A 27,990-nucleotide genomic window follows, 5' to 3' on the forward strand; every position below is an offset into this window, starting at 1 on the left:
TGAGTGTTTAATATCAGAATCTAAAGTGAACATGCTTCAATTTAGCAAATGCTGTCAATACTAATATTAATATCATCATAATAATTTCAGTAAAAAGTTGAATTGTAAAAGTAACATAAATTTGAGATTTTCAGATATAATAAACCTGATGATCCTAGTTATCCCAGCAGGATTTCAAGCTGGTCAATCTGGTATTGTCAAAAGGACACAGTGTATATTGTATATATTATTTATATTATATAATAATAATATATTATTGTTATATTAATGCAATATTTTGATATGATTCATTAGATTGGTTTGTTTGCCAAGTAGATCTCTCTCTGTCTGTCATCATTATCACATATCAACCAATAGAGAAATAAATCATGACTTCCAAACATGTACATTATATCAGCAGCACTAAGTGCATCTCAATATCATGACCAATTTAGAGGCTGTCAAGTTGAAATTGTGTGCTATAAATGGTGTGCATCCAAACGTCAGCTAGACTCAAGCATATTACAGAGGCTGCAATAAAGAAGAACATGTTTTGCATTTGCAGCTTGGCAGCAAAATATCATAATAAAAATATCACTCAAGCGTAAATGAATAACCACATCCTGCACATATTCAGAAGAGATTAGCATCCTCAGGCTTGTAAAAACAAATCAATGCTTCAATTACACATGCAAACATTTCAATTGCATTAGTCCACTTCATAGTCTGATGCTCTTCGACTGACAAGTGCCCGATAAATGACAATTATACAACTGGGAATTTCAAATAATCAATTCTGACCCGGGTCGATAGTAAGCCACTTAGCACAGAGGTGGCTAATCAATGATGCTGACAGTAGGTCCAGTATTATAGAGTGGAAAATAATGCAAGCTCACATCATGCTGTCAAAACATATTTCAATGCGTTCACAACTTATAATGCATCCTAAAGTCCCAAGAGAGTGATTACATTCACTGCTCACCCTAAAACGCAGGAGAAGCGATCTATCTACAGGAGTCTGCAGTTGTATGTAAGTGTGTTTATTTCATTGTTTTTAACGTTGTTATAGTGGTATTCATTGCTAGATCAGGTGCTGTTTGTTTACTGTCTTGAACGCGGGTCGCTTAGACGTGTGTTTGGTGTGTGTGCGCTATATTTGTGTTGACTTGTCCCATAGTATTCGCTGATAGAATTGTTAGACTTGTTTAAACTTGTCACGTAGGATTCGTTGCTAGATTTGCTTAGACTTCGGGTTGGTTATCCTGTGTGTGTGTAAAACTATTGTCGTTTTAGTGTCTGCAAACAGTGCTTCACTTGTTTTAGAGTATTATTTATTGCTAAGTGCAGCATAATTTATTTGCGCTGTACAGAAGTTGCATTTGTTCCTGCGCAACCCTGAGTTTCGGTTTCGGGTGACCACGTGACTAGCTTTGTTGTGATAAGTAGCATTAAGGCGTGGCTGCTTTTTTCCACTGAACGGCTCGTAAAAGTGGTTATTTATTGGACTTAATGCTGACGCGGAAGCGAAGTGGTGGCCATCGTGTGAAGCCCTCCTTGGGTAAAGACCAGCGAGTCTACCTGTGCGAGTCCACCGAGCAAGGACACTGACAAGGCGCCACTCACCAAAGCACTTAAGTATTTTTCTATTCTATCTCTTTTATTATTTTACTTATATATACATAGTATCATGTCTAGTTCACTAATAACATATGCCTTCAAGCACATCCCTGTTATCTGTTGTAGACCGTTCACAAGATACAGATGCAAGACAAAACGCAACCCACACAACCTACGGCCGCTTTGCACTTCAACACCTGCTCCACTCTCGTTCTCAGTGGGACTCTGGAACTGCCAGTCTGCTGTGAACAAAGCTGCTTTCATTCCAGCTTTCGCCACGCAGTCCACCCTCAGCATCCTGGCACTGACAGAGACATGGATACGTCCTGAGGATACAGCAACGCCTGCTGCTCTCTCCGACAACTTCTCCTTCTCCCACACCCCTCGACATACTGGTAGGGGTGGGGGAACAGGTTTGCTCATTTATAATAACTGGACTTTTTCACCACAGGCTTCACTATGTAACAATACATCTTTTGAATTCCATGCCATTACTACAATGCAACCCACAAAATTACATGTTGTTGTCATCTATCGCCCCCCAGGTCAGCTGACAAGCTTTCTTGAGGAATTGGATGTCCTGCTGTCCTCCTTGCCAGAGGATGGCAGGCCACTTGTGGTTCTTGGTGATTTCAACATACACCAGGACAAACCCCAGGCCATTGAACTGAATACTCTTCTGGCCTCATTTGACTTGGAAAGACTACACACCACAGCAACTCACAGGTCGGGCAACCAGCTGGACCTCATTTTTACACGTAACTGTACCACCTCTAATATTCTTGACCTTTCTGCTGCCTTTGACACAGTCAACCATCAGATCCTACTCTCCACACTCTCTAAACTGGGCATCACTGGAACTGTGCTTGACTGGTTCAAGTCTTATCTCTCAGAAAGGTCCTTTGAGGTAGCATGGAGAAGGGAAGTATCCAAGCCACACAAGTTACTTACTGGGGTACCTCAGGGATCAGTGCTTGGGCCACTTCTCTTCTCCATATACACAACATCACTGGGACCCATCATCCAGTCACATGGTTTCTCTTACCACTGCTACACTGATGACACGCAACTCTACTTGTCTTTCCAGCCCAACGACACCACAGTGACTGTTCGAATCGCTGCCTGTCTGGCAGACATCTCAGCCTGGATGAAGGAACACCACCTTCAACTCAACCCAGCCAAGACCGAACTCCTTGTCTTTCCAGCCAACCCTGCTGTTGAACACAACATCACCGTGCAGCTGGGTCCAACTACAGTTTCGCCTTCCAAAACGGTCAGAAATCTAGGGGTAACCATTGATGATGAGCTAAATTTCACTGACCACATTTCAAAGACTGCAAGATCTTGTAGATTTACACTCTACAATATCAGGAAGATAAGATCCTTCCTCTCTGTACATGCCACACAACTGCTCGTTCAGTCCCTTGTCATAACTAGACTGGACTACTGTAACGCTCTCATTGCAGGCCTTCCTGCATGTGCTATTAGACCTCTCCAAATGATCCAGAATGCAGCAGCACGTCTGGTCTTTAATGAACCTAAGAGAGCACATGTTACACCACTCCTCGTCTCTCTCCACTGGCTGCCGGTTCATGCACGTATTAAATTCAAGGCCCTGATGCTGGCATATAAAACAGTCACTGGGTCTGCTTCAGCATACCTAAAAACATTTATGCAGAGCTACGTTCCCACCAGAAGCCTGCGGTCGGCTAAGGAACGTCGCCTTGTCGTACCAAAACAAAGAGGCACCAAAACACTTTCCTGGACTTTCAGTTTCATCATACCACGGTGGTGGAATGACCTTCCCAACTCAATCCGGGAAGCTAACTCACTCTCTATCTTCAAAAAACGGCTAAAAACACATCTTTTCCAAAAGCACTTAACCGGTCAATAAAAAAAAAAAAAAAAATTAAAATATTTACATTTCTTGTTGCACTTAAATCTGTTTTGTATACTATTATGATGATAATGAAACTTTGTAATATGGCACTTTTTGTACCACTGTCTCCCTAAGATGATTCGCTGATGTTCTTCCTCTTTTGTAAGTCGCTTTGGATAAAAGCGTCTGCCAAATGAATAAATGTAAATGTAAATGTAAAACACACAGAGAGCTGCAACACACCCTGCTGTGGATGAACACACACACAGACCCATTACACAGACACACAGAGCAACACAAATATAAAACAGATATTTAAATCAAACTCTGGGATTACCCCAGTGTGCATTAACTCCAATGTGAGGGACCATTGATATTTTACATTGGTGTGTTTAAATGCGTATAGTGTATGTGCTTTTCCCACGGTACCCCCAGAAATGTTGTATTCTTTCCACGGACTTGTTATTGAGCTCCATCCTATGATGTTTGTTCTCCAGTCTGTTCATGCACATATACACTCCTCCAAAACCTGTTAGATGTGTTTACATGACCACATACAGGTGCTGTAAGTGATTATTGCCGTTCTACTTCCACAAGACCGAGCCGTTGGATTAGCCACACCCATATTTCCAAAACCCTGCCCTCCAAAGATATCGAATTAGCTTTATTGAGAAAGACATCATGCAGAAACGGTTGTTAAGAACAACAGCAGCACAATAGCGCCCTCAACTGACAATTGTTATGAACAACACGGCATAAAAATGGCATTAAGCCTCAATAATTCACTGCAACTACAACACTATGAGATACAGCAGAAAGTCTTCCCCAGATTGCTGCTCACACAAATGCGTCAGTAGTTATTGGGGTTTGTCTCCACTCTTATATAATGGGTGTATTAAGCCCATACTCCAGGTGTCAGGGAAATAGCCAGATTGCAGATTGAGTTTTAACAGGGCTCCTACATTACTGCAGGACTGTACTTCAGCATTTCTGTTCTAATGTTGTCTAAACCACACTCTCTCTCCCTCTCAGGCCTGACTGATGCTCGCTCGCTCACTCACTGTCTCTCTCAGGCCTGACTGATGCTCACTCGCTCACTCAATCTCTCTCTCAGGCCTGACTGAAGCTCGCTCGCTCGCTCGCTCACTCACTCTCACTCTCAGGCCTGACTGATGCTCGCTTGCTCGCTCACTCAATCTCTCTCTCAGGCCTGACTGATGCTCGCTTGCTCGCTCACTCACTCTCACTCTCAGGCCTGACTGAAGCTCGCTCGCTCACTCACTCACTCTCTCTCTCTCTCAGGCCTGACTGATGCTCGCTCGCTCGCTCGCTCACTCACTCACTCACTCTCACTCTCAGGCCTGACTGATGCTCACTCGCTCACTCAATCTCTCTCTCAGGCCTGACTGAAGCTCGCTCGCTCGCTCACTCACTCTCACTCTCAGGCCTGACTGATGCTCGCTTGCTCACTCACTCTCTCTCTCAGGCCTGACTGATGCTCACTCGCTCACTCAATCTCTCTCTCAGGCCTGACTGAAGCTCGCTCGCTCGCTCACTCACTCTCTCTCTCAGGCCAGACTGAAGCTCGCTCGCTCACTCACTCTCTCTCTTAGGCCTGACTGAAGCTCGCTCGCTCACTCACTCTCTCTCAGGCCTGACTGAAGCTCGCTCGCTCACTCACTGTCTCTCTCAGGCCTGACTGAAGCTCACTCGCTCACTCACTCTCTCTCTCAGGCCTGACTGATGCTCACTCGCTCACTCACTGTCTCTCTCAGGCCTGACTGAAGCTCGCTCACTCACTCACTGTCTCTCTCAGGCCTGACTGAAGCTTGCTCGCTCACTCACTGTCTCTCTCAGGCCTGACTGAAGCTCACTCGCTCACTCACTGTCTCTCTCAGGCCTGACTGAAGCTCGCTCGCTCACTCACTGTCTCTCTCAGGCCTGACTGAAGCTCGCTCGCTCACTCACTCTCTCTCTTAGGCCTGACTGAAGCTCGCTCGCTCACTCACTGTCTCTCTCAGGCCTGACTGAAGCTCGCTCGCTCACTCACTCTCTCTCTTAGGCCTGACTGAAGCTCGCTCACTCACTCTCTCAGGCCACTTGAGAATGCCACTTATGTGTTTACATGACCACATTAAAGGTGCTGTAAGTGATTTGTGCCGTTCTACTTCCACAAGACCGAGCCATTCTTTTGAATCTACAGTAAGAAACATACTGAGTGTACAGTGAAATCTGATATTTAATACAAATGAATGAATTACTAAAGTATCCTAATAAAAAGTATGTGTTGCAAAAGCTCACCTTTAGCAAGATTCTGTTCTTTTAAAATATCATTTGGTAACAGGCTGCTAAGATTTCATATTATACTCCCTCAAAAAGAACAGAAAGAATAATTAATGTAACCACAATCGTTAAGAGGAATTGTTAATTCCCATCCCGTAACCTTAAATCAAAATGACCTGCTCCACTTCGGAAAGAACTTTACTCATTGGCTGATGAAGCCAGTTTCACTTGGAAATAAGTCACATTATGGGTTGTTTCACCAAGGTCCTGTGGTCAAGAACATGCAGTATTTTTAAACTAATATGCATATTTAGTGGTAAAACTGTCATAGCCAACAAGTCGTTCAATTTTGTATTGTCTGACTCTATGTGGCACTGATAAAATAATGATTTGCCTTTGTGTGTGTATGGTTTGCACTTATGTATGAGTGTCAAACCCAAAGAGCCCTCTCCTTGCCATCACCATGGAAACACTCTGAGTGTTGTCCCAGGACGGCACGGGGATTGGGCCATTGAAATGGTACACAAAGGTTAATCTTCTAATGTGTGTGGGGATCAAATTCAGGCTCAGGCTTCAGCTTTTGCTGTCAGGGCATCATGACACGGGGGCCTTAATTACTGCTCTGTTCACACACTCACTGATCCAATTCAGAACAGGTCTGGGATCAGCTGGATTCCTAAATGTTGGTGGTCAGAACTCGAATTTGAGCAGCTCACCCTAAAACAGTTTGCAGTGGCTGTTAAACCCGTTTAGAGATCTTCTGTAACATATTTACAGCATGTTATTGCAGAACTATAGTCAAGACTTTGTTTAACTTCACTTAAGACTGCTGCGGGTTGCACAAAGATGCAACACAACGATTCACAAAGCAAATAATATTTATTCTGAAAGCAGCCTTAATATCTGCACGTACTCTGTGATTGTCTATGGCAGCCTTCTGCGGTATAATAACTTTGTAAAATGAGCGCTAAACAGCATAAGTCTGTTTCTGGAATTAAAAATTCCATACATTTCTCCATGGCGAACTGATTTTTAACAATAACTTATAAACGTTTTAAGACAGATGATGGTATTTGCTTCTGTTCAAAACATCAGTCAGCATGATTTCCACTTCATAAAAACAAATCTTGTTTAATTGCAGAATTTCTGGTGAAGAACTACTCTACCCATAATCCTGAAGAGAGATCCACCAATCACAGAACAGCTCTGTAGCTCCGCCCACTCCCATGATGCACTTTGAATGATGCAATCGAGTTGCTCTCCCTACACTCTCAAACTACTTATAATCAACAACTTTAAATCAGTAATTTTATATATTCCCATCATTTTTCATTCAAATACATCATTGGCAATGCATCATGGGATTGTAGTTCATTCCCTCATTAAAGACGATAAGTACACAGTCTTGTATCTTTCTCTTTTTGTCTGATTTTCAAATACTTTTTTGCTTCAAATCAGAATGTATAATGTTGTGATTCACTTCAGAGCTGGTTGGTTTGATTCATGGTGCAAAACTCTTTAATTAAGGATTTTATTAAACTACTATGGAGAAAATGAATGGGAAAAAACTTCTGGAGCCAAGATGGCTGAAAAAGTGGGCGGGACCTGTTGAGCTCTATTCATCAATTTCCTACATAGTCATGCTAGTTTCATTTTTTTGCATATCCAGTGCCGAGTAGTTTACTTCTGAAATGTAATCAGGTACTGATTACATTATTACATGACTAAAATTGTGCTCAGTGATGTCATACAATGGCAGTTTATGTGACCACCTCTTCAAGCTTCAAAAGAACACAAAAGTGTAATTCAGAAGTCTAATTAATTATTCATGAGACTCATGATTGTTATGAAATATATACAATAAGATTTGATGAGAAACAATCTGAAATATAATGTATTACAACGTCACAGCCCCCTCGCGACATTGGGACGTTCAAGCGAAAACTCGTTTTGTTTATCTAAAAACAGTGATAGTGACAACAGAATAGAACACAACTGCACAAAACAGAGAACAGAACTTACTAAACATGTCTGAAGAGTTGATCATGAGAGCTGGCAGCCACAGTCACACCGTGTCCTAATCTGACGGCAAACAACACGTGATAAAAGGTTTATTTTATATGGTCATCAGAGATTTTGACATAACCAGCCGTGACGAGTGCTGGTACATTCATATTGATCCCTTGTGTTCTATTTTTGGCATTGTGCGGGTAACTTCATCCACTGTGGACCGGCACAATCAAAAACGTAAAAAAAAAAATAAGGCTGGGCATAGAAATGCATCAATTCTGTTATTACAACCCCCAATATGCCCAGAGGTATAAAAGGTGTAACACTGAGAATAAATTATTATTGTGAATACTGGGTACAAAAGACCAAGACAAAGTGGTTCATTTATATACAAATGGTTGGTGACGTGAATATGTGTGACAGGTGAAAATTTGAAGGTTTTACAATATTTACAGTACCGGCAGAAAAAACAGGTGGGGGGAAGAGGACGTAAGCAGTGCCAAATCAAAGAACAAAACAAAAACACGCATGTTAACTTTACCCCAATCCCCCTAGACTGACTAACAAAATAAAATGTGAAACTTACCAATCGTCAGCGTCAAGACGCCCTTATTCATCTGCTCTGCACAAACACAAACCTAACAAGGGGTGGCACTCACTGCTTAACTAGTGTTTCTAATACAAACGATGTAACTACATGTGCACCATGAAAGTCACATGACATATTTACCTGTCCTCTTTGCCCCATGTTAACACGCACAAATGTCACAATTATGGAACGAGCAATGAACAACGAGTGACAAAATGCGTAAACAACAGGACAGCACAATTATGTATTATTTATAAGTAGAGCAGATAACACACAACTGCGTGGTAGAAAATGGAGCCAACAACAGACTGGCAACCAGTAACAACCGGTAACAATGATTGACACTTCGATGATCCAATGGCGAGTGTCTGTGAGCATGATAGGAGGAGTTGGGAGATAGAGAGAGACTGCACAAGGATGTAACAGCATGTGGAGGATCTGTTTTTAGATAAACAAAATGTGCTTTTGCTTGAACGCCCCAATGTCGTGACGAGGGTGCTTGAACTGTTGCTCTCGTGTCCTATCATGAATGCACACAGGAGATCATACATTAGATACATCCGTTTGTTTCTCACCAAATCGTATCGTATGCTTTCATAAAATCCCGAGTCTCATGGAATAATTTAGAGTGCAAAAATAATGTACGAAACTTTACCGGACTAATCCAATCAGTTCAGCATCTGTGTCTTTGCCTGATTAATGTGTAATAATGTAATCCATGAAAAGTAACTGTAATTTGATTACAAGTATTTTAAATGTCATTTAATCCAATTAAAAGTACTTGATTTCTGTAATCTAGTTACATAATCCAGATTACATGTAATCAGTTACTGCTCGTATCTCATTTATGACTTTTTGTTTTAACGACATCGGTACCTAAATCTATATTTCATGTCCATTTATTGTAAAATAAACCCCTTCAGTGTACTGTACATCAGTGACACTCATTCTCCTCAAACCCTCAACAACATTCATACATCAAGAGAAAAGACTACAGTGAACTGAAGAACACGCAAGTCTCACCTACTGCTTCTAGTTCATCCATCATGTTGACAAGTTCTGATGTTTCATACAGAAGACAGAAGCACTAGAGATACACGCGGTGAACATGAGCAAGCACGAACTGTCTGTCTGTCTGTCTGTCTGTCTGTCTCGGGTATCTTTTGTAGCCAGGCTTTCAGCTGAAGGGGTGTAGTTAAAGCGATTGGGGGAAGGCTGAGTACTATCTAACCCCTCAGTATTCTCTAGTCAACAGGAAGTCAAGAGGTATACATCTGTCACAGGCTTGATAACACCCTCTAATGCAAAACCCCTGCCCCCAAAACTGCCCCAAAGCACACTCGCCCTTCACTGCGGCTCGAAACACTGTTGACTATGTAGAATGCGGTCAATGAATATTGCCTTTTGAATTACTAAGTTACAAGGTTACATTACAAAATTACAGTTTTTGACCAATTCATTAAAATGGTATTTCCACAACTTTTCTAGGTGTTAAAAATACAAAATAAATTTTAACATTTAATTTGATAAATTCCACACAATAAGAGCAAATGCCAGCTGATGAGATATCTTTCAACTCAACTTATAACAAGAACATTTTCATCTCACTATAGAAACAAACATTTTCTGTATTTTAAGATTGTTTTAGGTTTGAAAGTCATGAGCCACACAGAAACACAAGTACTGTGCATTGTGTGTATAATGTGTTAATTAATACATATTTACTTGCCTTTTATAATTAAATTAAAAGCATCAATTTATTTAAAATGAAAATTCGCTCATCATTTATTCACCCTCATGCCATCCCAGATGTGTGTCTCTTTCTTCTGCAGAACACAAATTAAGATGTTTAGAAGAATATTTCAGCTCTGTAGGTCTATTCAATGCAAGTGAATGGTGACCAAAACTTTGAAGCTCCAAAAAGCACATAAAGGCAGCATAAAGTAATCCATAAGACTCCAGTGGTTTAATCCATGTCTTCAGAAGTGATATGATAGGTGTAGGTGAGAAACTGATCAATATTTAAGTCCTTTTTTACTATAAATTCTCCTCCCAGTTCAGCCAATCTCCACTTTAACTTTCACATTCACATTCTTCTTGAATTTTTGGTAATTCACTTTCTTCATGCATACACCCCCTACTGGGCAGGGAGAAGAATTTCAAGCAAAAATGTATTTAAATATTGATCTGTTTCTCACCCACATCTATCATATCACTTCTGACGACATGGATTAAACAACTGGAGACTTTTGTTTCCGGAAGACGCAGAACACATCCTCTTCACAGATCTTCAGTGCAGGTTGAGTAGCAGGATGGGCAGGAGGTGTTGGTGTTTGTGTGAACTGAAGGTCAGAGCGGCTGTGGGGTGAGAGACTGGGCCTTTCAAATCTACAGTAAAACACATTCAGCCAGCTGTTGGTCCACTACAGGTTTGGGGATGGTGTCTTGTAGTTAGTGATGTCTTTCAGGCCTCTCCACACTGATGCAGGGTCGTTAGCTGAAAACTTGTTTTTCATCGTATCAGAATAGCTCCTTTTATCCACTCTGATTTCCTTATTCAGTTTGTTCCTGGCCTGATTATACAAGACTGTATCCCGACCCCTGTAAGCATCCTCTTTGGCCCGATGAAGCGATCTGTGTATCTGTGAGCTCGTCCAGATTGGTGTCTGCAGCTTCATAAACACTCCAATCAGTGCAGTCAGAGCAGGCCTGTAGCTCCAGCTCTGCTTCATTGGTCCTCTCTTTACAGTCTTTACTACAGGTTTAGCAGATTTTAGTTTCTGCCTGTAGGTCGGGAGAAGATGAACCAGACAGTGATCAGAGAGTCCCAAAGCTGCCGTAGGGTCAGAGTGATATGCATCCTTTATTGTTGTGTAGCAGTGATCCAGTATGTTCCTGTCTCTGGTGGGGCATGTAATGTGCTGTCTGTATTTGGGCAGTTCACGTGTGAGATTTGCTTTGTTAAAATCTCCCAGAATAATAATAACTGAGTCGGAGTATTGCTGTTCCGTGTTTGTGATCTGATCAACCAGCTGTTGCAGCACTGCGTTCACGCACGCTTGTGGCGGGATATAAACACTCACCAGAATAAACAAGGAACAGTCCCGCAGCGAGTAGAAAGGCTAACGGTTAATAAACAGCGCTTCCAAATTATGACAGCACATCCTCTTTAACATTGTTACATCTGTACACCAACTTTCAGTGATGTAAAGCATGTTCCACGCCTCTCGCTTTCCCCGTTAACGATCCGCTCTGAACAGCTGGAAGCCGGCAGATGTAACGTGCTGTCTGGAATGGCTTCACTCAGTCAGGTTTCTGTGAAGCACAAGGCAGCAGAGTTTGAAAAGTCCTTATTAGTATGTGTGAGGAGATGTAGTTCATCCGCTTCGTTAGGAAGAGAGTGGAGATTCACTAGATGAATGCTCAGCAGTGCTGTTTGAAAGCCGCGCCGACAGAGCTTGACGAGCGCACCGGCTCGCTTCCCTCGCTTGCATCTCATAGCATGCTCGAACAACACAGCTGCACCTCTGACTAAAATGTCCAGTAAAACATCAGAATAGTTTAAAACTGGGAAAAGACTGTCTGGTATGTGCTGCCGAATGTTCAGCAGTTCATCTCTGGTAAAACTGACTGGAAAAAGATGATTAAACACAGGACAAACAAACAAAAACAATAAAAGAATTGGAGCGCTCCACACCGAGGCGGCCATCATGTAGAATCTACTGAATATCATGAAAGATTTTTCACATAATAATATTAATATTAAATGTTAATACTAAATTTACACTATAAACAGTGAGGTACAGAATATCACTCCACACAAGAAGTATTATTTAATTCTATAAATGAGCAGGATTTTTACACCTTTTTGAACATTTTGTGCACACTATGTGCTACACACACTTTAATTCACAGATATTAATGGCCAGAAGTGACCTGAGGTGAATCCTCAGCCTGCTCCCACCAGTGACACAAAGAAGTGGGCGTGGCATTGTAATGATTGACAGGTCTCCCGTGGGGCTGTAGGTTTAAGCTGTAAATCAATGTCTCTTTTAAGCGCTGATCACAGCATCTGGAGTGAGATCCAGCGAGCTGGCGGAGCTACAGACAGACAGGAGAGGTCTCGGGTGACACGTTCAGTGATCACAGCAGACATTGTGATCTTTTTAAAAGCAGTAAACAGATTAGGGAAGAGCTGTCAGGACGTCTGCTTACTGAGCAGAACATGTGCCACCTTGTGGTGAGAAGCTGACTGGTGTCATATATATATATATGTGTTACTGTTAAGTATACAGTACTGGGCAGTACACATTGTATACTGTGCAGGATGCAGTAAACAGTGCGCTTGTATTTAAATCCCAACATACTCAAAGCACTCTTGCTCAAGTGATAGCTCACACAAAAATGTCTTCTGTGGAACACAGAATAGATGTTAGGCAGAATGATAGCCTCAGTCACCATTAACTTGCATTGTAGCCTTTTGGCATGCAATGAAAGTGAATGGTGACCGAGGCTTTGTATTTTTGGTTGAATTATTCCTTTAAGGGTCAGTGAGTGAGTGTGTGTGTGTGTGTGTGAGTGAGTGTGTGTGTGTGTGTGTGTGTGTGGTGACTGAAGGGGTGCGTCACATCACCCTCATGCTGCTGTGTTTCTGCTCAGGAAGCCATTTTGTTCAAGATCTGTGGTGGTGAGACGGAGACAGCAGCTCTGATGTGCAGAAGCAGACTGACCAATGACAGATCAGACAGCCTGTGAACACACACACCCCTCCTTCATTCTCACTGCTCTTCTACTCCTCCTCATCTCTCTATTTCTGTCTGTGGTTGTGTAACTGTAGGTTCTGTCGTTTACTTTAAGTGATTTTCCTCTAATCATGACTCTCTGCATGAGCGCACAGAAGAGAGGGATGAATAAATAGAAAGTGCAGAGGAGGAATAGCGAAGTAGAAAAATACAATGTTTGACTGCAGTAAGCCAGAGGTGCGTTCGTTTGTTTGTTCTGTGATAATTGATCTGGTTTCGTTAAGTTGTAGGTAATGGTGCTCAAAACATACTGTGGGAAATTCGCTATGAATTAATTTCGCAAAGTAAATGCACTATTTATTAGCACACGCAGCTTAGCCAACAGCGCATACACGCCTACAAACCGCATGCTGAACGCTATTTGCACAAACAATTCTGATCTTGCAGGCCGTTTCTGAGTGCTTATATATAGCGGATGATGCACGTGATCACCGTGATCAGACACACTCTGCCGGGACTGTATAGCATCACTCCACTACTGTAATCCAGACACCTGAATCATCTCTGTAACGTGCCGAGAGTGCACTTTACTGTACCGCACATTTGGACATATCACAAGATATAATTAGGGATGCACCGATATGAAAATATTTGTTCAATATCGATACCGATTTGAACAAAAACTACAGGCCGATATCGATATTCGCACTTACCTTATTTTGTCATTAGATCACCGTTTTACTTTGGGATCGTGCTTTAAAATTTTACAAAGAGGTTCAAAAGCTTTTTTACTGTTCTAACAATAAATGATTTCCATTGAACACTGGATCTGTTGAACACATGACAGGCCAAACCTTTAAGGAGATTCCATGGAAAGGTCAACCACATCATGGAAAAATAAAAAGTGTTAACCAAAGGAACAAATCCCCCTTATAGATTCTGTATTATAGTGGTATAATCGATCATAGATTATGACGTCCAGACCGCTAGAGGGCGCCGCTTGCTTACACAGTGCTGAATGCAGACTATATTTTCAAACGCATCCTTTTAATGTTTAGTAATAGTGCAAAGCCATATTGCGATTTCAATCTTAATTCAATCAATCATGCAGCATGGATGAATATCATACCAATATCTAAGATGTCAAAGTCTGCTGATTTCAAAGCGTTTTAAATGGTCATCATGTAACCTATAGGTAAATATTCGTTAATGTTTTTCCACATTAACATAAGAATGAGAAAGAAAATAAATTGTGCAAAATCCTTCTACATATTGCGACTAATAATATTTCTGGATTGTGCATTTGAATTTACAGAGTTTTTACAAAGTGTGTAACAAATTAAATAGAAATAAACCGTCTGCTTTTCATATTTTCACGCTTATAACCAGTAATATGCAAATGCTCAATAATAGTCCAATAAATATCGGCAGCCGATACATCACTGCATCCCTAGTTATAATGCGGTTCTCCATCATTTGATCATTATTTAAGTAATTACTGCTGATATGATTGGTTGAAAATGTACACAATTATCTATTTTAAACAAAATGTTCTTTACCCCCTGGTTTCATCCGGCAGAAACTTTTTGTGAACTTTGTGGGAATGTTTGTGAATTAAGTGCATATTGAGCCTAATTTACATAGAGAGGAGGCGTGTTTGTGGGGAATGACAATGACGTAGTTTAAATACTCAAGACGCAGCACAATTTCAGCACTGATTTGCATCTGCTAAAATAGATTGCAAGTGGTTAGTGAATAAGACGCAGGTATTTACGTTGAAATACCACGATTTTGCTTATCAAAAGAGTGCACCCTCCAGTTTCTGTCTTCTCCTAATCACACAAACAGAGATGCATGTCTTCATTCATATATTCCAGCCCTGCAGTCTCAGGGTAACCCATACATTATAGTCCAGACAGAGCGCACACGCTTAACAGCAGCTGCTTAGATGCACATAAACAAAACACGAAGAAACCCCTTTAGGTAAGAAATCCCTTAGTGGAAATTAGGGGTTACACAGTCGACTATAACAAATGGGTGGCTGATTTCCGAAATGTAGGATGACAATAGAAAGACTCATTCATATTAATGAGAAGAACTCAACCTATTTGTTTGTGTTAAGTTTAGGGGTTGGATTATAGTTTCTCCGACCAATCAGGTAACAAAATCCTTTTGTGATTAACATTTTTTATTGATTCCCACAGAAGACACGAAAAACAAAACATATTTACATGGAATCAACATTTAATCCCCATTACAATATATTCAATGTAAAATCTTGAACTGCATCAGGCACCTCCTTCCATCTCTAGATGCAGACTTGACATTATTTAGGATCCTATCCCACACCCCCTCCTCCAATACCAAGATTAAATCTTTCTCCCATAATCTCATGATTGAAGCTGAAGCTCCGCCCCCAGACTCTGAATTATCAGGAGTAATACACTGATGCCTCATGACCTTTCCCAAAAGCAGTAATCACCCCTCCCAGAGTATCTGCTGCCTTAGGGGGGTGTGTGCTACTCCCAAAAACAGTACAGAGCAGGTGTCACAGCTGTAAATATCTAAAGAACTGAGATCTGGAATCCCAAAATGTTGAACCAGATTCTCAAAGGATCTCAACACTCTCATACAGGACACCGAGTGTAGTGACCCCCCTCACAATCCACTCTGACCAGCAGAAAGGGGAATTACATCATTTAGGGTTCATATGCTCGAGGCAACATTTAAATGTCTGAATGAAACACTCTGGACACTTTTGTCCATATGGAGTGTAAATGTGAGATAACGGGTGTAATTTAACTTCTCCGGTTAGTTTGATAGAAAGGTTTTGCAATGGTGAAATAGGGGCAAGAACTTCCTGTTCAATACAAAATCAGGGAGGGGCTCTCTCAAGGGAAGCGACCAATGAGACAAATGTCTGAGACTGAACGCATAATAATAAAACTAAATCTTGGGTAGGCCTAGCCCAAGGTGGTGCTTTCCTGATGAATATTACTTAAGTGTCCAATCAGTTAACACTTTACTCATGAATATAAATGACACTTCCTCTGCCATCCTATATTTCTTTAACTTGCCAGCAGGTTACACAAACACACACACACACACACACACACACACACACAAACACTCACACGCACACACTCTCACACACTCACTCACACACACACACACTCACATACACACACACACAAACACTCACACTCACACACACACACACACACAAACACTCACACTCACACACACACACACACACACACACACACACACACAAACACTCACACACTCTCACACACTCACACTCACACGCACATGCACACACACTCACATGCACACTCACACACACAACAACCGCCATTCGCCACTAAGTGGCGGTGACGTCACCACAACGCTTGTGCCAGGCTATGTGCATGTTGAGGCCACGTGAAGTGTCGAACTCCCGCTGGCAGGAGGTCACGGGACAGATCCAACAGGTGACATGGGTCGACTGACTGAAATGACTGGCAATGCACCACCTGTGCCCCCTACTGTGCCAACTTGCTGTGCTTTAGCCACCTGGCGGTCTGCTCGTTGTTGTGAGCATCGCTCCTCTGCCCTCCATTGTTGTTTGTGGCCAGCTGCCTCCAACTGGCCAGTAGCATCCTTCACAAGCCTCCTCCAAAGAGGCCGATCTTGACACCGCTGTTACCAGTCATCGGCAAGTCCACTCAGCTCCACATCCTCCTGTACCACATCACTCCATCTCTTCTCCAGCCCATGCCACGCCCACTTAGCCCTCTCTATCCGGCTGAACAAAAGCTGTTTAGGCATGCAGTGGCCGGGCATGCGGGCTACATGACCCAGCCAACGCAACCTTGCCTGCCGGAGGAGCTCACCGATAGGACTTTGTCCACATCTTTCAAAGACTTGTGAGCTCCTCACACAATCCAGCCTGGTTAAACCCAGGATGGATCTTAGGCAGGCCAGCCTAAATGTTTCTAGCCGGCGATGATGTTCCATTAGGGGGGTCCACACAAGCATAGAGAAGGGAGGGAATGACAGTGGCCGAGAATACCTGAAGCTTTGTGCGGAGTGACAAACCGGGTTGCTTCCACACAGCATTACGCAGCCGATGAAAAGATAATGCCGCTCGACTGATTCGGAGTGAGACCTCTGCTGTCAAACCGGAGCTGGTCATAAGCACACTTCCCAGGTATGGAAAACACTCCACTCTCTCCACAACTGCCCCATCACCAATTGGGAGCTGTGGGGGTGGAGTGTCCGATGGTGCATAATACCCAGGAAGGTGCTTAGTTTTGGTTGGGCTGATGGTAAGGCCCCATCTCTTAGTGGGGACAATCACCAGATCATCAGCATACATAATGTGGTTGACCAATAGGGAGCATCCCTTGACCGCACCCGGGCATCGATCAACCTCTCATTATATCTGTACCAGATGGAAATTCCTCCAGTACAGCCATCGAAGGCTTCACGAACCACGCGGTCGAAATAGATATTAAATAATGTGGGAGCCAGAGGACATCCCTGTCGCACTCCAAGGGGAACAGGGAATGGCTCTGACTCCCGACCACGTAGTTTTACCCGGGCCCACTCGCCATCATGAAGGTCCTTAATGATCGAGGGCAGCAGGTCTGGGACTCTGAAAGCACAAAGAACAACCCAGAGCCCAGTTCTACTGATGGTATCATAGGCCTTGACCAGGTCAATAAAGCAGAGATGTAGGTCTTGCTGGAATTCCCTACACCTCTGCTGTAGCAGACGGACAGAGAATATGGCATCCGTGCAAGACCGCCCCTTCCTGAAACCACACTGGGGCTCCGCAAGTCTCTCCTCAGCGTGCCTGGCAAGGCGATGTTGAATAATCCTTGCCAGGACCTTTCCCGGCACACTGAGGAGTGAGATGCCCCTATAGTTATTACAATCTGAGCGGTCCCCCTTTTTAAAGAGAGGGACCACCAGGGCATCCTTCCAATCCTGCGGAACCCGCCCAGTGGTCCAGACTGTTGTTATGATGTCATGTAGGGCAGTCTGTGCACAAACACCACCCTCCCTCAGCATTTCACTGGGGAGATCATCTCTGCCTGGTGCCTTTCCTGGCCTCAGGCTCTGGATGGCCTTCAGTACTTCCTCTAAAGATGGCACCTCAGCCAGCCACCCACAGGGAGTGACTTCTTCCTCCAATATTTGAGGCACCGCAGCCCCAGCAGGGTCATCCCCACTTTGTCCCACAATGTTTTCCAGGCTGAGGGTCTTCCCCTCCCCCAAGACCTCACAGAAATGTTCAGCAAATCTGCAAACCTGTTCCTGGGGGTCGGAGATTGGATCACCGTTCTTTCCCCTATTGATGGTAATAGGTGTGCCGCTGCAAGTAACTTTTTTGATAGAATTAAAGAGTGATCACGGGCCATTGAGGCAGACTCCATCTCCTCAGGACACACACACACACACACACACGGAGTAAAACATGCAGTTTCATATTTATTTCCTGTGAAAAAACACTGTCCACAATCTCCACAGACTCATCGCCCAATAAACACATAATTTCACTTTCTACTCAATTACAAAACATAAACAGTCCATAAAGTGTCAAACCCCCAGATCACTTACACAAATCAATAAATCCATACTGTACACATGCTTCAGTCTTCAGTCAATGACAGATTCACGTGGCGTGTTCTGCACAGCAGTTAACACTGAATACTTCATCATGCTTTATAGATGTTCTTAAGTATGGAGACGCTTTACTGAAGCAGACAGTTTACACAAGAGTAAACCAGCATGGAAGCTTTTTTTCATATGTAGATACAGCTGTGAATACTGTCAAATTACTCCGGGAGAGGGAGAGAGAGAGAGAGAGAGAGAGAGAGAGAGAGAGACTGAGAGATCATAACTGTCTTTGTTCACATGTTTAACAGTAACTCGTGTGGTCACGATCAGCAGTGATCTCTTCAGTCACGTCAGCGTTGAGCAGCTCTGAGTGTGTCCAACATGACACGGGTTACATCAGACACTTTCCCTGGAAATATGAAATTCTCACAAAGAGTTCGGAAACAACCAAATGGAAAACACTGTTAGAAATACATGTTTATCAATTATTCTTTGGGTTCAAGAAATAACCATCTTTTTATCATGACCCCGTTTCATACGGTGTTCTGGAGTTGACTATATTGTTCTGTGGAGAGTAAAAAGTTCTTAAAGGAATAAAAATCACCCAAAAATGAGAATTCACTCACCCTAATGTTGTTTCAAACCATATGATTTTGTTTTGTATGCAGAATGCAAATAGAGATGTTTTAATGAATATCATGGAAAATATGAAAACTGAAAAATGTCATATGCCTTCAAAAGAATTTATTATATTGATTACTTTTATAATACTTTCAGTCTTTTGTATTATTAGACTTATGTAAATATTATATAGTATATTAAATCAATTATTTTTTATCCCCTTTTCTCCCAATTTGGAATGCCCAATTCCCACTACTTAGTAGGTCCTCGTGGTGGCGCACTTACTCGCCTCAATCCGGGTGGTGGAGGACAAGTGTCAGTTCCCTCCGCTTCTGAGACCGTCAATCAGCGCATCTGATCACGTGACTCGTTGTGCATGACACCGCGGAGACTCACAGCATGTGGAGGCTCATGCTACTCTCCACGATCCACACACAACTCACCACACGCCCCATTGAGAGAACCACTAATCACCACCACGAGGAGGTTACCCCATGTGACTCTACCCTCCCTAGCAACCGGCCCAATTTGGTTACCCCATGTGACTCTACCCGCCCTAGCAACCGGGCCAATTTGGTTACCCCATGTGTATCTACCCTTCCTAGCAATTTGGTTGCTAAGGAGACCTGACTGGAGTCACTCAGCACACCCTGGATTCAAACTCACGACTCCAGCGGTGATGTCAGCGTCAATACTCACTGAGATACACAGACCCCCTTAAATAAATATTTGTATATTTTATGTTACTTTTGAATCCTTTTTATTATAAGACCGTAATGATACATTTATTACATTATGTACATAATACATTAAATATATAAATACATATTTATAATTTTTTTACTATATTTTATTACACATTATATAAAATATTATATATAATTATATAACATATAAACATTTGATATATTACATAATATATTTATATTAAATATATAATATAAAAATATCTTTATATTATATAATATATTTGTATGCTTTTATTATAATTTTATGATATTTCCTGAGTCCTTTTTATTATTATACTTTTATGATATTTTTACTTGTTTTACACATTTATTATGTAATTTATATAAAACATAGAAATATTTTTAATATTAGATATATTTACAAGAATACTTTTTTAATATATTATTTAAATAAAATATTATATTTTTTAAATTATATATATATATATATATATATATATATATATATATATATATATATATATATATATAAAATATAAATATTATAAATGATATTTACAATATATATTTTATATGTTATTTATCATACTTTTGAGATTTTTTTATTATTAGACCTTCATTATATTTGTACTTTATTTTATTATAAATATAAATATTTATAAATATTTAAATGTAAATATTTTTTATATTATATAATACATTGATATAAAATTATTTTATGTGTTATTTATGATACTTTTATGATACCTTTGATTGCTTTTTATTATTAGAGACTTTTATGATATTTTTACCTTCATTTATTACACATTAAAAACAAATACATAAATATTTGTAATATTATATAATATATTTACAAATATATTTTATATATTATTTATTAAACTTGAATGATCCTTTTTATCATTATACTTATATTTATGTAATTTTTCTAAACAATTATATAAAATAAATAAATATATACATATTTTTAATATCATATATATATAATACATACATATTTTTCAATATTATATAATGTATTTTTCGTTACATTTTTAGGTTTTGAAAAAAAATATCCTTTTGTGCTCTGCATAAGAACGGGTTTGGAACGACACGAGTGAATACGTGATGACAGAATTTTCCTTTTTAGGTGAACTACAACTTTAAGTGTGCAATGTCAAATCTGTCATCTGTGTGGTCATTTATTCTGTACAAACAGCAGCTGTGACAAGAATGAAATATCTGACTGTGTAGCTCACAACACTTGTTGATTTAAATGATCAGCATTACACTACTGTAAGTGTGAAAGCATCATCCTCACCTTTCACACACACTCACCATTTCTCATCCTCTTTAAACTATATTCCCTCTACAATACACACATGTACTTCAACACATCTGAACAGCACGCAGAAAACCCTTCGCCTGTGACAGAGAGAGCGTTTTGACCATCACACCGCAGGGGTCGGCTTTTAATACACAACATGACCTTTACCCTCTAATCAACTCACTTCAGAAAGCCCCTGGACCTCATTACATTGATTTTTCTGTTCCACCTATAAAAGTGCCCTGTGCCTGCGGCTTCTCCACATCTGATGTCCTACAAAACTGCACAAATCTCTTCATGTCCCTCTCAGCCTATACCACATTTAGGCCATATGATCAAACATAACAAGGCACGACGCACCCTGCTGGAGGAAAACCTCGGCCGTGAATGTCACCAATGCAAACCAGCTGTTTGTGCAAATTAACAGCACAGCCAAACTCCTCCATTTTCTCCATCAATCGCTTTCATCTCGCACTTCAAACGCAGCAAAAGTCAAACATCACAACACCAGCGGCCATGTTTCCATCTGAATCTGCTGGACGCTCCATGTCATTGCAACAAAACCCCTTGGGCACCACGGATGTGCTTCTCGGCAACGGTAGGTAGTCACGGCGACCTTACCGGGACACGCGCAGCCTCCCACAGACATCTTCTTACATGCCCGCTGCAGCAGATCGCTTGAATGGTGCCGTGGAGATTTCACTCTCTTGCGAGCTCGTTGTCGCTCTGGACCACCACTGCTGCTGCTCACATGGGCTGTTTTCCACACACACAGCGGCGAGAGAGAGAGAGAGAGAGAGAGAGAGAGAGGTTAAAAAAAGAACAAGCACAAAGGAATGAGAGCAGAGCTAGAGACGGAGCGAGAGACACGGGGAGTTCCAGAGCTCTCTCTCTCTCTCATTAGTGTGCAGATAACAGCACAGGTGGGTGGAGAGACAGAGAGAGAGAGAGAGAGAGAGAGAGAGAGAGAGAGAGACATGAGCTCTGTGTGGAGGGGGGGGGGTTTCTCTCTCTCTCACAACTCAACATTTCTATTCGCACTGTGTCTCACTCTCTCACTGTCATCCATTCATCCTGCCAGTCTTACACAACAGCACTGCAGAGAGACAGACAGAATGAGGTGTAACAAGACTGACCTCAGTATCTCGACGGGTCATCCCAGAGGTCACGTTTGCTTTACCAACAGATGTTCCCTGTTCTAGGGCAAGTTTGCTCAAAAACTAAAATACTGTCATCATCTTTTGTGTTCCAAGCTTTAGAATGACATGAGGGTGAGTAAATGATGACAGATTTGTGTGTGCGTGAGGTAACCTACCCCATTAAGCATCATGTGACGTCTCACAGTCAGTATGTTTACATGTGCAGTTATAACATACATAGTCGAGCTACAGTCTTCATTGTCTGAAGTATATGTGACACAATCCAATGAGGTCATGCATTAAAACACAGCTGGTATTTTTGAACAACATCACTGTCGTGCATTTCAATTGTAGACATGAACCATTTAATCTCAGATGGGCCCGCAAGAATTTTTCTTTCAAAGTATTAATAACTTCAGTCTTGAACAACACAATATAAGTATTGTTTGAAAGATTATAAACTCTACGTTATAATGCATGCAGACATTATGACCAAAACTGAACAAGTGCTTTGAAATCTGCAGATAAATCAGAAGTGCTTTGCATTCATCATTTATTAAATATTTTGTACTATTCATATTATTGTTTCAGTAAAAACATCAAACTGATCAAATATTCATGTGTCATATGTTGTTGGAAATCTCTCAAAGAGTAAAATACAACCAGACTATTTGTTTTACTCAACAGACAAAAATATAGTGAGTAATAGCATAAATATGTCTTTGACTATTTCATGTGAACAGAACATAAAATATCACATATGATTATTTAGAGTCTGTGATTATCTTTCAATGGAGTCCACACACAAGATAATCAGATGTATAGATCATTAGATAATCCACATGAAGCACAACGTTACATATGACCACCAGGAGATGGCGCCAAATACATGACACAGACTCAATGATGACTCGAATGACACAGAATGAAACTCATTCTGTGAAATCTCATGAGTAAAATCATGTCTGCATGCTATGCAAACCTTTAGTCATTGTTGTGTTTGCATGTGTAATTAGGTCTTATGTACAATTATTATCTTTTATTTGTTTGGAGATGTTTTTGGACACTATGATAAATCATTTTTGTAAAGCTATAACTATTGATTTTCATATCAAGTTTTTCTCACATGACTGGGAACAAAACAAAAGCAATTTATTGTAGCCACCTTATTTACACCCAGAGAAGATAATGAGAAAACAGTAGGTCATTACGGTGGCGTCCTGGCATGAATTTGGCGGAAAGGTATGTGACGAGGAGGAGGGCGTGGCTACGCCGTGAGGGTATAAGGATGGCGCAATATCAGGTGATCAGCGGGAGAGCGAGATCAAGGGTTCGGTCAATGTATTATGTTTATTTTATCTTGAGTTTTGCATTAAAACTTTATGTTGACTGTTCAGCCGGTTCCCGCCTCCTCCTTGCCCATCCTTTTACTGTTACACAAGCACAATGCAGCACACACACACATAAATGAGGGAGTTAGACCATAACACACCCACAATGCAGCACACACACACAAATAAACGGCTGAGACTTAAGGCCAAACTATCCTTCAGTTGTCTGTGTAGTGGATCGCTCCACGCACAGTATTTGTGACGCAAATCACATCATCAGCACAGCCGCATGGCTTGAACATGCGCAGCTGCACATAGCTGTCATCTGCACATATGCTGGCCATTGACTGTACTAAAAGGGTGTCACAAAGCAGTTGTACTGCGCATGCGTCGAACGCGTTCCCATTCGTTCGCAGTCAGAAAAGTATACTCAAATGCAACGTGGTCGGCCGGGCGTGATCCGATCCAGAACGCTGAAAAATGAAGTATTCCCGGGCCTTAATGCAGCCAGAGAGCAGAACACAACACACATAACGTGTCTAAATATATATCCAAATGCATAACTTATGATAGAATTACTACACAGTAGATGACTGATAGAACACTGCCGCCATCTACAGGCTATTATTGTCATAACATGTTATTGTGTCCGGTCAAAAATAACCACGAACAGCAAATTTAGCACCCTTCTTGATCAGAACAGGACGGTTAAAAAGAAAATAAGGTTTTGACTTTAGAAAGTATACACTCGCGCTCGGTGCATTCTGGGAGTTTTTCTGGAGCGAACGTTTAAATGCGCTAAAATTGCCAAATTGCAAATGGGATAGCCCTAGAAATTATGACTCTCTGGCCAGTGCCCTGACTAGTGAACCAGGGAGCTGATTGAGACACACACACACACACACACACACACACCACAATATAGATGAGTGTGTGTGACTTCAAAAGGCTTCGGGGAAGCGTTCTTACAGTCCTGAGGCACAAATAAACCTCCTTCAACACTGTTGTAGCACTGAATACATCATCACACAGATCTGCCATCAGAGCTCCACATGAAAGAAACAAAGACATGACTGAAAAAGGGACGAGATGGAGGGATGAAGAGTGTGTGCTCACGTGACAGATGCTCGGGCTTGTGCTTGGAGTGTAAGTGTGTTTTTAGTGTCCGCTAACACACACTCACTTTACATTCACTCTCTCTGTGTGTCAGGCAGTGTTGGTTTGAGGGAGAGACTGTGGAATGAAGCTCATTACAGCAGTGACGGGGGTTAGTTCACCCGCAGAGGGCACCGTAACCATGGCAATGTGGCAGATCAGTGATTATACTGTGAGCAGATACACTACACACTCACACAGTGCGAGTCAAAAGTCTGAGAGCACACTGAATATCTTGGATTGTACCTGTCAGACACGGTCCAGCTGTACATTCTCTCAGGCTGCTCTGGGATCAGATGATACTGTTACTGACACACGTGACAGAGCAGCTTCCTCTGGCAGTGCTGTGGTTGATCTGGTATCAGGTTTAAAGGTCAGGGGTCCACTGTGTTGGAGTTCTGTGAACTAACAGAGTCACATACACACACATGCAAACTTTAAATGATGCAATCAGTGTTGGGTGTAATCTGATAAAGTAATTAGTTACTGTAGTCTAATGACTTTTAAGTCAAATGTAACGTAAACATTAGATATTAAATTCTTGCAATCAGATTACAGTTACTGACTTGATAAATGTAACTGGATCATTGACAAATAAGAAGCCTATATTTTGTCACATATTATCCATTTGCACATATGAAATTAGTTTTTTTTCTCACTTATCCCAGCTAAGCTGGTGGTGGTGTAGTGGGCTAAAGCACATAACTGGTAATCAGAAGGTTGCTGGTTTGATCCCCACAGTCACCACCATTGTGTCCTTGAGTAAGACACTTAACTCCAGGTTGGTCCGGGGGGATTGTCCCTGTAATAAGGGCACTGTAAGTCACTTTGGATAAAAGCATCTGCCAAATGCATAAATGTAAATGTAAGCTGGGGTCAGAGTGCACGGTCAGCCATGACATGATGCCCCTGGAGCAGATAGGGTCAAGAGCCTTGCTCAAGGGCCCAACCGTGGCATCTTGGCGGTGCTGGGGCTTGAACCCTTGACCTTCTGGTCAGTAACCCAGAGCCTCAACCGCTGAGCAGAGAAAAAGTTAGGAGAAATGTAATGAGGTCATGAGGTCTAAAGGGCTTCGCTCTGTTTTATGGTTTTGGTCAATATATAAAACTAAATGTTTACACCACATGACTTCAAATATTAATCATATTCTAAAACACAACTTTCACTACTTATCTTTTAAAGAATTATTAATAAAAGATTATTCTGCACTATTTCATTCAAACATTTCTTTTCTTTTAAAGAATTTCATCTTTTAATGAGACTTTCACTTTTTCTACTTTAAGCCCCAGAAGAAAATATGAAATAAATATAATATAAAAAGGACTTTAGACTCAGAAAACATGTAATTGTTTTGTGTGAATGTATGTTGGAAATATTTAACAAATTTAACTATTTAAAAAAAGCTTTATGTGACTGTCCCAATTACTTTTATTATATAATATTATTTATGTATAATACATTTAAAATATAAATTCATATGTACATCTGTTTGTGTTTCTGTGACATTGAACAAGGAAATACAAATATTATTTTGAATTAATTGACAGAGAAAGAAAATGTTTGTGAAGTGTTTTCGAAAGTAACGTAAAACTAAGGTAATTAGTAATGAGATTACTTTTTAAGGTATTAATAAGTAGAGTAATCAGATTACACTTTCAGGTGAGTAATTAGTCATTTGTAACAGATTACTTTTTTTGAGTAACTAAACTTACTCAACACTAGGAATAATAAAGAATAAATATTTTTAGTGGTTAACATTTTTTATTGATTCATATATTAAACAAAGTAAAAACCCCAACAACAAATCCTCCAGTAACACCCCAGTGGTCACACATGATTATAGACACACACAAACACACATACAAATATGTATATATAATAATCACAGGTGGGTGTGTCTTTAAGACCAAGTCTATATAATCTAGAGGGGGTCCAACAGAATCGCTGTAAATTCTTGAATTGAATAAGGCGCACCCTTGAATCCCAAGATACAGACTTGATGTTTTTTAGGATCCTATCCCACACCCCCTCCTTCCATTTCATCAATGGGTCGAAATTAACTAAACAAATTTGCTGGGAATAAAATACCCAAATACTTACTGCCCTGTTTGTGCCACTTACTAGACAGTACGCCGTCAGAGCCAAAGCTTCGGATTAAGACCAATTAACTCTGTATCCCGAGAACTTAGAAAGGAATTAATAATTCTGTGGAGGCAAGGCATAGATCTAGTGGGGTCAGAAACGAATAATAAAATATAATCTGCGTAAAGTAAAAGCTCCTGCCATCACCTGGAAAATCATCCTCCTTTATTATCGTGGCTGCTAATGGTTCCAGGGCAGGACAGAACAATAATGGGGAAAGAGAGTAACCCTACCGGTGCCCCTATCCAGAGTAAAATAATCTGAAATTAATATATTTGTGTGTACCGCCGCTACCGTGTGTCTATAAAGTAACTTAATCCATCCAATAAAAGAATTCCCGGATTCATACATTTCTAAAATCTTAAAAAGATAATCCTGTTCTACCATATCAAACACCTTCTCAGCATCAAGTGAGTTGGCAGCGACCGGAGCCTACCAAGCCACGCCAACTGAGGATACTGAGGACCAGTTGGTCTCCATATAAACATTGATTTTGTTGGAAATCAGGATTTTGCAAAAGGGAAACATTAAAGCACCAAATATATGATTTATTTTTCTCTGTATGTGGCAACACCTCTAAACTCACCAGGGTGTGATCTGAGACGAAGATGTTTGCAATTGAGCGATCAACAACAGATGAAACGAGGGACTTAGATATTAAAAAAAGATCAATTCTAGAATAAATCTTATGGACTGATGAAAAGAAACATGTTGTCCCTCCCAGATGGGTTTAAAAGTCTCCAAATATCTGTAAGACCAAGATCTTTACACATCAGTGTTGCTCTCTTACACACTTTTGCTTCACTATGATCAAGAATCCATCAATAGATTAAAGTCTCCTCCCAATATTATATCATGAGGGGTTTCAGCGGCTCGCAACATCCCTTCAAGATCTATAAA

General features: G+C 41.0%; 1 protein-coding gene across 2 annotated transcripts in view; it reads right to left on the reverse strand.

Moving 5' to 3' along the window:
* Positions 1-22,187, reverse strand: part of LOC127626122 (LIM domain-binding protein 1) — a 48,315-nt gene extending 26,128 nt beyond the window's left edge. Inside the window, exon 1 of one of the 2 annotated variants that reach the window (XM_052101693.1) lies at positions 21,944-22,187. In XM_052101693.1, coding sequence (XP_051957653.1) covers positions 21,944-21,971 — 28 coding nt within the window. In that variant the 5' untranslated portion in view covers positions 21,972-22,187. Of the gene's footprint in view, positions 1-9,380; positions 9,495-21,943 lie in introns of those variants that run through there. The other variant, XM_052101694.1, reaches the window with a different exon arrangement.
* Between the last annotated feature and the right edge of the window lie 5,803 nt (positions 22,188-27,990).

Source organism: Xyrauchen texanus, chromosome 32 (genome assembly GCF_025860055.1).
Source record: "Xyrauchen texanus isolate HMW12.3.18 chromosome 32, RBS_HiC_50CHRs, whole genome shotgun sequence".
In the NCBI taxonomy this organism is placed as follows: Eukaryota; Metazoa; Chordata; class Actinopteri; order Cypriniformes; family Catostomidae; genus Xyrauchen; species Xyrauchen texanus.